The sequence below is a fragment of the Corvus brachyrhynchos genome, unplaced genomic scaffold (assembly GCF_000691975.1).
Source record: "Corvus brachyrhynchos isolate BGI_N302 unplaced genomic scaffold, ASM69197v1 scaffold285, whole genome shotgun sequence".
NCBI lineage: Eukaryota > Metazoa > Chordata > Aves > Passeriformes > Corvidae > Corvus > Corvus brachyrhynchos.
This window is the reverse complement of record NW_008238323.1, coordinates 854,567-866,727: the sequence shown is the minus strand read 5'-3', so window position 1 is coordinate 866,727 and position 12,161 is coordinate 854,567. Positions and strand designations below refer to the sequence as shown.

General features: G+C 46.1%; 1 protein-coding gene across 1 annotated transcript in view; it reads left to right on the top strand.

Annotated features, from left to right (window-relative positions):
- The first annotated feature begins 5,899 nt into the window (after positions 1-5,899).
- The window catches only part of LOC108446752 (CBP80/20-dependent translation initiation factor-like), a 49,445-nt gene continuing 43,183 nt past the window's right edge, over positions 5,900-12,161 (top strand). The window contains exons 1-2 of the mRNA XM_017734341.1: positions 5,900-6,362; positions 8,101-8,430. Coding sequence (XP_017589830.1) covers positions 8,173-8,430 — 258 coding nt within the window. The 5' untranslated portion in view covers positions 5,900-6,362; positions 8,101-8,172. The remainder of the gene's footprint in view (positions 6,363-8,100; positions 8,431-12,161) is intronic.

The following is a 12,161-nucleotide window of genomic DNA, read 5'->3' as shown; positions in this document are numbered from 1 at the left end:
TCATTATCCATGCACACGAAACATCAGAGTGCCTTTGGTGGAGGTAGGCTTGCTGAAGAATGCTTCAGGGGGAAGTCAGGCCTCTAGAATAGAAATTCATACCTTTTCCTCATTATATTAATAACAATATTCCCCAGACCTCTTGGGACCAGTTTTAGATGCTATAAAATTCCACCAGGTCCTAACTGGGATCCTTCAGTCCCTGCAGTTTGGGCCACAACATCTCTTAAATGCTCAAAGCCAGTGATGATGGGTGTTTCTGACCACAGCAGTACTGCCATGCCCAAACCCCTTCAGCAGTGCCTGCTTCAGGGTACCAGTCCAATTGTTTGTGGTCTGGCTGGAATACGCTTAGTTCAGAAAGACTGGGCCTGGAGAAATGGGTTTGTTCAGGGAATGTTTCAGAGGATTTTGCTCCTTCTTGCCTTTTCCCTCTTCAGGCTGAGTTTCCTGGGCAGCTAGCTAGTACAGCTGGGAAAAACCCATGTTCTAAATTGAGAATTTTACTCTTTCGGTGGTGACTCTAAGAGGGTTTCTTTTTAATTTCCCTCCCTCAATGGAAAATTGTGTTGGGATTTTCAGAAAGAAGGTGAGAGAGGTGGCCTGTCATCCCACAGAGCCAGCCCCACCAGTCCTCCATTTGCAGGAACAGCTGCTGTGTTCCTTGGGGACGTTATGCTCCCCCAGCTTTGAGGGGTATCAGGGATAAGAGGGACCTGGACTTGTCATGGGAATGGAAGGTCCCACAGACTCTGTTTCTGCTGATCCTGGAAGTGTTCCAGGCCAGGTTGGATGGGGCTTGGAGCACCCTAATGTAGTGGAAGGTGTCCCTGCCCATGACAGGGAGGTGGTACTGAATGATCTTTAAAGTCCCTTCCGAACAAAACCATTCTGTGATTCTGTGATCTTAATCCATCCCTTGCCACAACAGTTGCTAACTAGCTGCAGGCATGTTAATAGCAAAGCTGATCATGAGATACTTCCAAGACTTAGCATTATACTCCTCACACAGAGATGAGACCGTGTCCAGGCAGATGAAAGGGTGCAGAGAAACTTACTGGCTGTCAAATGCAGTGAGGAAGGTGTTCATTCAAGCACCAGAAGGGTGCAGGTGATGGAGAAGGTTTTACCTTGGTACCACTCTTCATTCTCAATCTCTTGCCTGAGCGTCTGCAAGTCCACATTAGTTGTTAATTACTGGGTGGCCCTGGCTATGCCCACCAGGTATTGTGCTCCGCACAAAAGCAGGAGTAAATCAGAATTTCTGCTCTGCAAGGAGCTTATCGTGTCCTGGAGGGTTTGTGCCATGGGGAAGTCCGCTGGGATTGAGGGCAAGTGTCCAGGCAGGTTTTCCAAAGGCAGGAACCAGCATGTGTGGAGACTGGATCCCTGAGTCCCACGATGGGATTTCAGTCTGTTTGGTTGTACAAGGTGCTCTGCGTTGTGGGGTAAATGTCTCAAATGCCACAGGAGATGTATAGAATCTCAGAATTATTTAGGTGGGAAAAGACCTCTTAGGTCATCAAGTCTGGCAATTCCCCCAGCACTTCCAAAGCCGCCACTGCCCCATGTCCCCAGGTGCCACATCCACACAGCTTTTAAATCCCTCCAGGGATGGGGACACCACCACTGCCCTGGGCAGCTGTGCCAGGGTGTGACATCCCTTTCAGTTAAGGAGTTTTCCCAATGTTGAATCTAAACCTCGCCTGGCACAGCTTGAGACCATTTCCTCTTGTCCTGTCACTGTTCCCTTAGAAAAGAGCCAGACCCCCACCTAGCTGCATTCTCCTGTCAGAGGCAGAAGGTCCCCCCTGAACCTCCTTTTCTCCAGGCTGAAACGCCCAAGCTCCTTCAGCTGCCCCTCATGGGACCAGTGGCTCTAATGTAACTCCTCACCTCTCAGTGTTTGTAGGAATTGCTTACCCAAATCTCTGTGCAGCCACCAGGAGAATGCAGCCCCGCATTGTCCTCCAGCCTCCCCACATGGCAGATGAATGGTGGGGGCTCTCAAAAGACTCATCTCGCTCGTGGGGATATGGTCTAGGCTGACAGGACAGAGCAACTGTGCTTCAGACCACAGCTGTCCACGTGTCTAGAGTTATTTTCCCCAGACTTGTGCCTTCCTGCTCCTTTCGTTAGGAGCAAACAATGTAGTAAAAACTTGCAGGAATCATGTATTTCTGAGCACGTAGGCTGGTAATCACCAAGACAGCTGAAGCCTTAGATTTGTTTTGCGTAGGATTCTCCAACAGAACAGACATTTGTCAGATCTAAATTCTGTTGAAAGGTATCTCATTTAGTTAGTTAAATAAAAAAATGGGTGGAGAAACAATAGCAGAAGCAGTACTATCCTATTTCCAGCTTGGCAACCCTGACTGTCTCCCCTTGGTTTTTAGTACTTTTGCAATTTCTTTGTGACTCTCAGCATCTCTTTAGTTTCCATGTTGTCCGATGGCCAAATCCCACTGAAGTCAGGGGGAGTTTTGTAATGAATTGGAATTTGGCCTTTGAAGTGAAAATAGTTATTTAATGTTAAATGGAGTCAAGAGATAAGAAACCATTGTACTGTCCAGATGCTTTTTCTTGTAGCTGAATTATGGTTCCCTGCAAGGCACTGCATCCTTACAGCTCAGGATGAGCAGAGGGGGACAGAGGAGGGATTTCCCAGTAACTGAAGCATTTTTCTGGGGTGAATTCTTGCTTTTCTTTGAGGTGTCACTGTGTGGTTCAAGCTTCAGCTCTTCCTCCCTTCAGCATCTCAGACCTAAAAGCCTAGGTTGGGAAGTGCCTTTAGGTCCTACTATAGCCTGGTTCCCTGGGCTTGGCACATCACCCCAAGGCACCATCTTGGGTCATCACCTCAAGCTGCCACAGTGCTGCCCTTGAACAAGCACAAGGTTGTTTCCACCAACAACCCACAGTGGGAGCGGCGGGATGCCCATGTCCCCATTTTGTCTCTTCCCGGGACGCTCTGTGTCCCCAGCACCTTGGTCACACCTGAGAGCAGGGATGGGTCATCCCAACTTCTCAGGCTTTGAGATACTCTGCAGTCAAGAAAGTTTTGAGATCTGAGCCCTGTTCTCCCTGCTTTGGCTCTTCCTCTCTGCAGATCCTGTTTCTTCTTGGCTTTTCTTCTTCGCTGGGGTGTTGGGAAGATACAGGCACACAACGCGTCTTTTCCTGAATGCTGGATGATTGTCTAGACCCCAACTGCTGCCAAGTCACAGACATTGCTCCTTTTTTGACATTCTCCTTCCTTTGCCTTTTATTTCTTTCAAATTTTTCCCCCAAACTTTTTTAACTCTGGTGTTTTCCACCCTGTGATTAGTGACTGCAGAGCTTTGGTCTGTGTTTGCTCTGCCCCTTGCCATGGGAACATCACCTTTTAGCTGTCCTGTAGAGGAACAGGGTTGCATGTTCTCCCCCATCCTATTGCAACAGCCTCAAAATGAACAATCTTGCACATTCCACATTGGCTTAACTGGGGTTTTTTAAAATCTTAAACCTTTTTTCATTCATAGCCCTTAAACATAAAGGGTTTGGTTTATACTATCATTATGTCTTCAGAAAAAAAACTGTTCCTGCATGCATTTCTTGCAGGAATTTACAGCCAAGTTTGGTTCCCAGCTCATTTCCAGGCATTTTCCCTTGCTTCTGAAACTACAGCTGTGTCTTTGTGCAACTTTTGTAATTTCTGTGCAATATTTACAAATTAAATAAAGTAGCAGGCTGACTGGCTTATAACCTGAGACTTGAAGTGCAACCAAACAGTTAAACTGTTAAAATGTCTGAGAGAAGAGCAAAACCACAGAAAGCAAAACTCTTGCACTCTTAGGCCTATGATGGCTTAGTACCAGATAAGGTTTTTAACTAACTTTTATTTTGACATTCCCCTTTTAATAAGCATTGCTCTTTACAAAGTGGTTTATGTGATTGCGTTACTGAGAGGAAACAAAGAAATGCCAGGAAAACTTGATGTGGAGGATCTGTACTCATAAAATGCTTGTAGGCTCCAGCAAACAGGAAAGCTTTTCCCATCTCCTTTTTCTTTTTTTTTTTTTCCTTTTTTTTTTTTTTTTTTTTTTTTCTTCCCCCTGCCATTCAGTTTGCAAGGAAAAAAAAAAAAGAAACAAAACCAAAAAACCACACACTGAATATCTCAGAAAACCAGATCTGGTGGTCTGAGAGTAAATTCCTTCCAGTGCCACGAACAAGCCTCTTCGTCCTGTGTTTGCTAAATGCGAGCCCTTGCTCTTTATGGTTAAAAGCCAGTTGGCCTTGGAAAATAGGTTTTGACTCCTGGGGGTGCCAAGGATTACAGATTCCGTGGACAGATGGCTTTGGCAGGCAGGGCTGGAGACTGCTGACCATTGAAATGTATTTGTGAATGGCTGCTTCCTTCATTTGAGCGCCCTTAGCTGTGCAGTGCCAATGGTGAAAACAAAACTAATAGCTGTGGGATGGGTTTAAAGTAAATGCTGCTATTTATCCAAATTGGGGTGGGGGTTTGTAATAAGGCGTGAGGCTGAGCAGGGATTTTATCATGCCTAAAAAACCATTACGGATGCAAACCACTGTGGTCACCACAGCGCTCACAGTTACTTCTCTGTTTTTGGGGCTGGTACTGGGGAGATGTCCTGTGCCATCCTCAAGCACTGCTCCCAACAGCCTTGTAAAGAGCCAGGCATTAAAGCATCCCACGGGCTCTCAGAGCCAAGACCAGTATCAAAGAGGCAGCAGGCAGAGAGCCATGCTCAGGGTAACCCTGGTGGAGACCCAGCCCTCATGAAGACAGCCAGTGCCAGGACCATCTCCATCTTAGCTGCATCCTGGATGATGGCGTTCCGGCTCTGCCTTCTCCACTGGGGACAGCCACACTGCAGTCTGTTTGGAAATCTGAGATGCCTGAGACTGCCAAAGCATTTCTTCCATTCAACTCTTGTTTTTTTGGGGATTTGCCATCTCGGCTACCGCTTACGGCCAGCACTCAGGGGCTTGCTCACTCTTTCTGAGATGTCGTAGTCTCTCGAATAAACCCTTTGCTCCTCTTCTTTGTGGCTGTTGGATTTCCATGTTATCTGTTTGGAGCTCTGTACACATAGTCCTCTCTCTGGAGGTTGTGGTCCTGGCTCTCCCTGCTGCCAGAGCCAAGTATGGTCCTCTTTTCATGCATGTGTGTGTCCTGTCCTGGTGTAGCAGTGCTGAAGGATGTGTATAAAATAAGGCCAAACAAAACCATTTGGTGTGGGCAGATTACCAGTTTACTTGATGGCTTCTTTTTTAGTTAATTTTTTTCCACTTAGGAATTCCTGATACACTTAAAATGGCTCGCTGCAAACCCATGCAGTAGTGTGCCATGTTGGCAGGCGAGTTTTTTTTTATGCTGTAGCCCAGGTGTATCAGGAGCTGGAAAGCCTTCAGAAAAAAAAAATCTCCTGGTATTTCTTGCCTGCCTGACTTCCTGCTGCTGTTTTTCCTGGTTAGTGTGGAACTAACTCAGAAACCTGGGAGAATTTAACACAGAAACCCAGGAGAATTTTTCCTGGGAACCAAAGTCATGTTATCCAACTTGACAAGAACTTCCAGCTGAAATATGACTGTCACAGAAAGAGATAGAGGCATGAGCTGGTACTCAGTTGTCAGATGACAAGAAATTGCCTCCCCTTTTGGGGTCCCCTGCCAAGGGTCAGGCTGTTTGGCGGGACAGATGTGTTGGCCCAACAGAGCCACGAAGAAATGGGTGAACTTTCTTTGACTGTTGTAATTTTTTTTTTTTTTTATTTCCCCGCAAAAAAAAAAAAAAAATACAAAAAAAAAAAAAACCCGAAACCAAAAAACCTGTTTGGTTTCCAGCTAATAGGAGTTAAAATCGATTTTCTGAGGCTACCTGGATTTTCAATGACTTTCTTTGACTTTCCAGGCGACAGCAGAGACTCCCCAGTGGGAACAAGTCTCAGCAGCACGCGGATCATCAGCAGGGTGGCACCAAGCATAACAGGGACCACCAGAAACTCTACCAAGGAGGCCAGGCCCCTCACTCCTCGGGCAGGACAGGCCACCACGGCTACAGCCAGAACCGGAGATGGCACCACAACCAGAAGCACTCGCCCAACGACAAAGAAACGCACAGAAACGCCAAAGAGACTGAGAATTTGAAAATCGAGGACAGCTCCGCGTGCACGGTGCCCGTGCCCGTGGAGGCACCCCGAGGCCCCGAGGCCGTGGAGAAGCAGTCCCAGCAGTACATCCCCGAGCCGGAGACCAAGCGGAAAGACAGCGTCCACGAGCGCGTTGGGGACAGACCCAAGATCAATTTGCTTCAGTCTTCTAAAGACAGGCTGAGGAGGAGACTAAAAGAAAAGGTATTAGTCCTTGGGGAAACGTTGAGTTTCTCTTTTTCTGAGAGTCTGCCTGTTGGCCATTTTCCATACAAAGGGTGGGGTGGGCTCAAAGGACCTTACCATCAAGGCTCCCAATTTACCTTAATCCCCCAGTGTCAGCACTTCTCTTGAGGTGTCTTTGTGCTCCTTCAGGAGGCCTTTTATTGACAGAATTGAGGCTCTGAGTTGGACTTCTTGGTTGAGGTTGCTACCAGCTTGAGTTCTCCAAGGACTGGGAGCTCTCCCCTTTTCCATGGGGAAAGGCTGGTGCACACATGAGCTTCCTCCTGGTGTGAAGAGCTCAGTGACTTCGCTAAAAAACATCTAAAAAAGGCAATTTGTCTCTCTGCAACTACAGAGCTAAATCCCTAAACTCTACAAAGCTAAACTTTGACTCTTGAGTGCTGAATAGTTGGACTCCACTGCTTTAAAGCTGATATCCATTTATCTCTGCAATGAATTGAAATGCCCTTATCTCCCCCTTTCCTTCCAACAACCCAACAATAACAAAAGTATGCATGCAAGTGACGGAGGAGAAATCCTTTCTGGAAACAATATTCAGCCACAGATTTCTGAGGAATTTGGAGATGATATCTCTATTTGCCCCCTGTGAAACTCAGATTCTTTCTGCTGAGATTCTTTTGTCAGACTGTAAAAAGCATCCATGGGGTTATCTCTAATGAGATTTCCAAAATACAGAGCAAAAATAACCTGAACATATACAATTCCATGGGAGTGCATGTTGGAAATGTATACCTTTGAATGCATGAGCATTTACTATTTCTGGTAGTGGCATGAGGGGGAGTAAGAGATTTTGTTAGTTATTTTTATGTTCTTTAAAGCAATGGGAGCATAGTAGAGACTTCCAGAGTATTAGTTTTAATGCTTGTCTCAAAAATTTAGAGTCTTGTAAGAATAAAAGTCACATCAGCACCCACTCTTGGGTGGGTGTTGTCAACACAACCAGCCTCCTGATGGAAGGCTTGGACAACTCTCAGCTGCTGTTTGGGGTTGGGTTGTCCAAAAAACTGCTATAGGTTTGTACTGTATAGTACATTATAAGATTGAGGTGGATGGGTAGAAGGGAGCAGAGCCGAACAAGGAGGATGCATGCCTGACACTGGGGAAAAAGGGGCAAATGCTTAATAAAACGTTGAAAAGAAGCAGTAATTTCTGTGGTAATGATGGGAAGTGGAAAGTGTAAGAGGCAAGAGATGGAAAAGTCAAGAGTCTTTTGAATGCTGGGATCATGTAACTTCTTTGATCTCAATTTACATTGTTAAATATATATTATAAAGTAGATATTTTTGTGGGACTGTTGTCTGAGCATTTTGCAAACAACAGTGCACTTTCTAAAGAGAGGCAAAAAAATGTCCATCATCACGATGCCACAGACACCAGAAAAACTGGTCCAGGATGCCAAAGGCAATTGAGGTGGTCAGACTTTGGCATCCTGGCTCAGGACACTCAAGGACATCTTCTCCCTGAGCTGGGGGGTAGGACTTTGGGATTAAGTGTGTGGAAAATGGAGGAAGGGGACATTTCTGGGGCAGGATGCATGCGCTTGTGCTTTCCAATGCTGAGATTATACTACTGTGTCACTAAAAGATGCTCTGTCTTTTCTCTCTCTCTTTCTGTTTATGTCCTCCCAATCCCCTTTCCCCTTTGCTGTTTGCGCAAGGACATGGGCTGATATATCTGTTTTTTCCTTGTGTAACAGACGCCTTGTCTTTCCCTTTTCACGGACCAGGACGAAGTCACAGTGGAAACCACTGACCCTGAAAAGAATAAAATGGACAAATTAATTGAAATTCTCAACAGCATGAGAAACAACAGCAGTGACGTTGACTCCAAGCTTACCACCTTCATGGAGGAGGCCCAGAACTCCACCAACTCTGAGGAGATGCTGGGGGAGATAGTCAAGACCATCTACCAGAAAGCGGTGACAGACCGCAGCTTTGCTTCCACAGCAGCCAAGCTCTGTGACAAAATGGCCCTCTTCATGGTGGAAGGAACCAAATTCCGGAGCCTGCTCCTCAACATGTTGCAGGTAATAAGATAAAGTTGTTTGTTCAGATGCCTGTAGCATCACCTCACTTAGTTTTACTGTATGCTTGGAGCTGAGCTGTTACCAAATTCCTTTTGAACCCAGGTTATGAGTTCGTGGTGTGTACCTCCTATTTTGTCTGTGCACATCTTTAATGGTTACCATAGATAATGTGACACTGAGGGCATTATCAAGGTACTCTTCATTCTTATTTCATGAGCTCTACATGGAATTGTGACATCTCACACCAGGGCCTGTCTGTGTAATGAGTCAGTTGCTTGCGGCAGCATCCCCGTGGCATGAAAAGAAATTAACTGGGAGGGTCTTTCAGTGTAGGCTGTTAGAGTGGAGGGTCCATCTCAGCACCAGCGACACCAAGACAAGTCCCTGATGGTCTTAGACACCGAGATGGTCCCTGAGCAGGCTTTTGGCTGCATCACCTGGCGGAAGGGCTTGCTCCTGGTTTCTGATTTCAAACAAAACTGAGATAATTGTGTATTTTCTCATTATTCTGGGTGACTTATTTATTGGTATGTGGAGAACTGGTTGGTTGTTCTGCTCCAAAACCATCAGTGACAGCAAAGTTGCAGAGGGGGTAAAAAAGCAGTGGCTCTGATAACTGGTCTGTGAGGTTAATGGTTGGACTTGGTGGTCTTGGAGATCTTTTCCAGCCTAGGTGATTCTATAACGATGTTGGATGATGAGAAGAAAGGGCTGTCCTCAACTGCCCATGGTCTGCTGAGAGGAGTGTGTGTTACTGCAGTGCCGCCATCAGAGAGGGGGGTTGTTTTCTGGGAAGGTGTCACATGCACCTCCAATTTTCTGCCTCTGGAGACAGAGTTGAAACTACGAATTTCCATCCTTAATTTAGTGTGCATTTCCATTCAGCTGTTCCCTCACACACATCTGTCTGTGGGACATACAGTTCATTTCTCACACGTCATTTCTCTGCTCTCCACACAAGTCTGTTGCTCACTCCACTTTTTGACTCATCTTCTTGTTGTTCTTGTTGCTCTTGTTGGAGATCCTCTCTTGGATGCTGTGCCTGGCTGCCTGTACCTTGAGTTGGCTTTGTGGCAACACAGCAAGCAGGGAAATAAGGAGTAAAATAAGATAGTCAAAATCAGTATCAGATAATTCTGCACAATCACTGGCCCAGCTTTGCTTCTCTCATTGCTCTGGGTGCGTATCAAACCCAGCATCTCTCCCTGTGCCCACTCTCTGCTGCAAAGCCCTTGGGCAGCATACACATCTGCCCATTTCCTGTACCAGGTGGTGATCTTTTCCAGATGAGTATTTCCAAAGGTATTATAAATCAGAATGAGACAAATTGCAGTCAGAATCCGTCCCAGAATTAGCAGCAAGGGGCTGGAGGGAGCTCTAAACCTGCTGTGCATCCTGCTCTTCCCATCGCAGGTCACTCTCGCATCTTCCCATTAGGCTGAGCAATGTAAGAAATCCAGAATAAAGCCCAGGAATGATGGCCAGGGAGCAACAGAGTGCTAGCCCACAGCTGATTCTGATGGCAGTCCTGGGTTTGGGAGGACTCTTCCAGTTTGCTTTACTCTCTTGCCCCAGCATTTCCACTCATGCGAACAGACCCAGTAAACTGGTTTTTTACTGCAGCATCCTGTGCAAGACTGAGTGGCTTCACATTCAGCTCTTCACAGCATGAATGTAGGATAAATAATGTATCTCCTACCTCCAGAGAGACTCAAAGTGCTTTTCAGGAACGTGTTGCCAGTCACAGTGTGATGGGAGCATTGTGGGGAGGAATGAGGTGCAAAGAGCGAGTGGGGTGTGTGGGTGACCGAGTTCATGTGCTGAGGCACAGAGAAATATGCAAAAGGGATTTGTTCAGCCCCAAAGTGCACATCTTTTATAAATGTCTTGGTGGCGCAAAAGGTTACAGATCACTACAGGTCAAAAGCAAAGTGCTGTGTGAAATTAAATAATTTAACATTTCCTTTCTGATAGTAAAGGATTTTGAATTTCTCCAAGCACTGTTTCATTTTCCCAACAAAATAATCAGGTGCAGTCACACAGATTCATAAATACTTCGGTCAAACCCTAAACCAGGAATTTTTTGAGGCATTCAGGCCTGATAGCCCTGCCTGGAGACAGAGCCAGGTATGAGGCACGAAAGAGTCATTGCAGCTGCCTTGGTGTGAAATAAGGAGGTTAATTATCGATATCAATGTGGTATATTGGAATTGATATATGATACATTATCAGTATCAGTAAGGCATATCGATTATTATGTCATGTTATGGAGTAATGTGAATATCCTATTGATGTATGATGTATTAATACATTGATATCAATTATTATATATACACATATATATACACACACATATATATACATATATAAACACACATACATACATACTTATGTTATAATCATATTTTTCTATGACTGACAATATAACATTACCCAGCTACAATCCTGGCCCTTCCACCATCAGATATTTTCCATCAGCCATTTCTAGATAATTTACCATTAATTAAAAAAGAGAAATAAACCTTTCATAAAACGCTTGCTGCAGAGCAGGATTTGTGTCTCTCTAGCACCTTTCAGACTAATCTGATCCCTGGACGTAAGGAGCTCGGCTTGCTGGGCACCGGCGAGCTGGGGAATTACTGTGCCGGGGTGTGATAAATCGGGATCAGCGTGATCCCTCCCCGTGCTGCTGGCGCCTGGGCCTGCACCGCTCGCCCCCCCATCTGCTCCCAGCAGATGCTCATGTTTTGTAGGGGCTTGTTTGTCCCTTTCCCTCAGGACTGCGATGGCAACAGCTCACCCCCACCAGAGCACCTCAGGAATTAGTGCGTGAACCCGCTGAGGTGCCCTGTCAGCGTGGTTGTGCCTAAGGAGAGCATCCCTATACCTATAGACAGCGTCCCTGTACCGGGCTGGACCTTAAAACAAGCAGCAAGGGGTTTTTTTCCTGCAAAACAGGCAGTAAACTGTCTTTTTAACCTGGCTCCTCTTCTATTTTCAGCTGTTGACAAGGTGCTCATGTTTAAGGGTTGCACATGTTCACAGCTAATCTCAGAGCACTTGTTTTGATCCCAAAAGAGATGCCAGTGCTGCAGCATGGGAGTGTTGTCACATCATCGCCCTCCCTTCCAGCAGCTCCTCTGAAGAGCTTCCCTACAGCCAACATGGTCCACTTCATGCTCTAAGAGGATCCATGACGAAAACTCTGGTTTGAATTTATCCCTCCCTCTGTGTTTTGGTCTAAAATCTTGGCTAAGTCTTGAATTTGAGTGCTGCCAACCTCTCAGAAAAAGAGATGTGGGAAGTGGAGCCGTGGGGTGGACAGCTGGTAGAGCTGCCATGTGGGAGCTTGGCACTGAGGGGGATCATTTGGTGTCTGGGATGTCCATCCCTGGCACAGCTGCCCAAGCAAGTGGTGGAGGCACCATTCCTGCAGGGATTTAAAAGCTGTGTGGATGTGGCACCTGGGAACATGGGTCAGTGGTGGCTTGGGCAGTGCTGAGGGAATGGTTGGACTTGATGATCTTAGAAGGCTTTTCCAACCTAAACAAATCTGTGGTTCTGTGATTTGGGTTTGATTTTCTCCTCATTGAGTTTGGTTTAGTCTTTTGGTAGCAAGAGCAATTTTGAGCTGTGTGAGCCCTTGGGATGGACCTGGGTGAGCTGGGCCCAGGGAGCTTGGATGGCTGGGAACATGAAAGAACATCTTATGGACACATACGCAGTTTCTT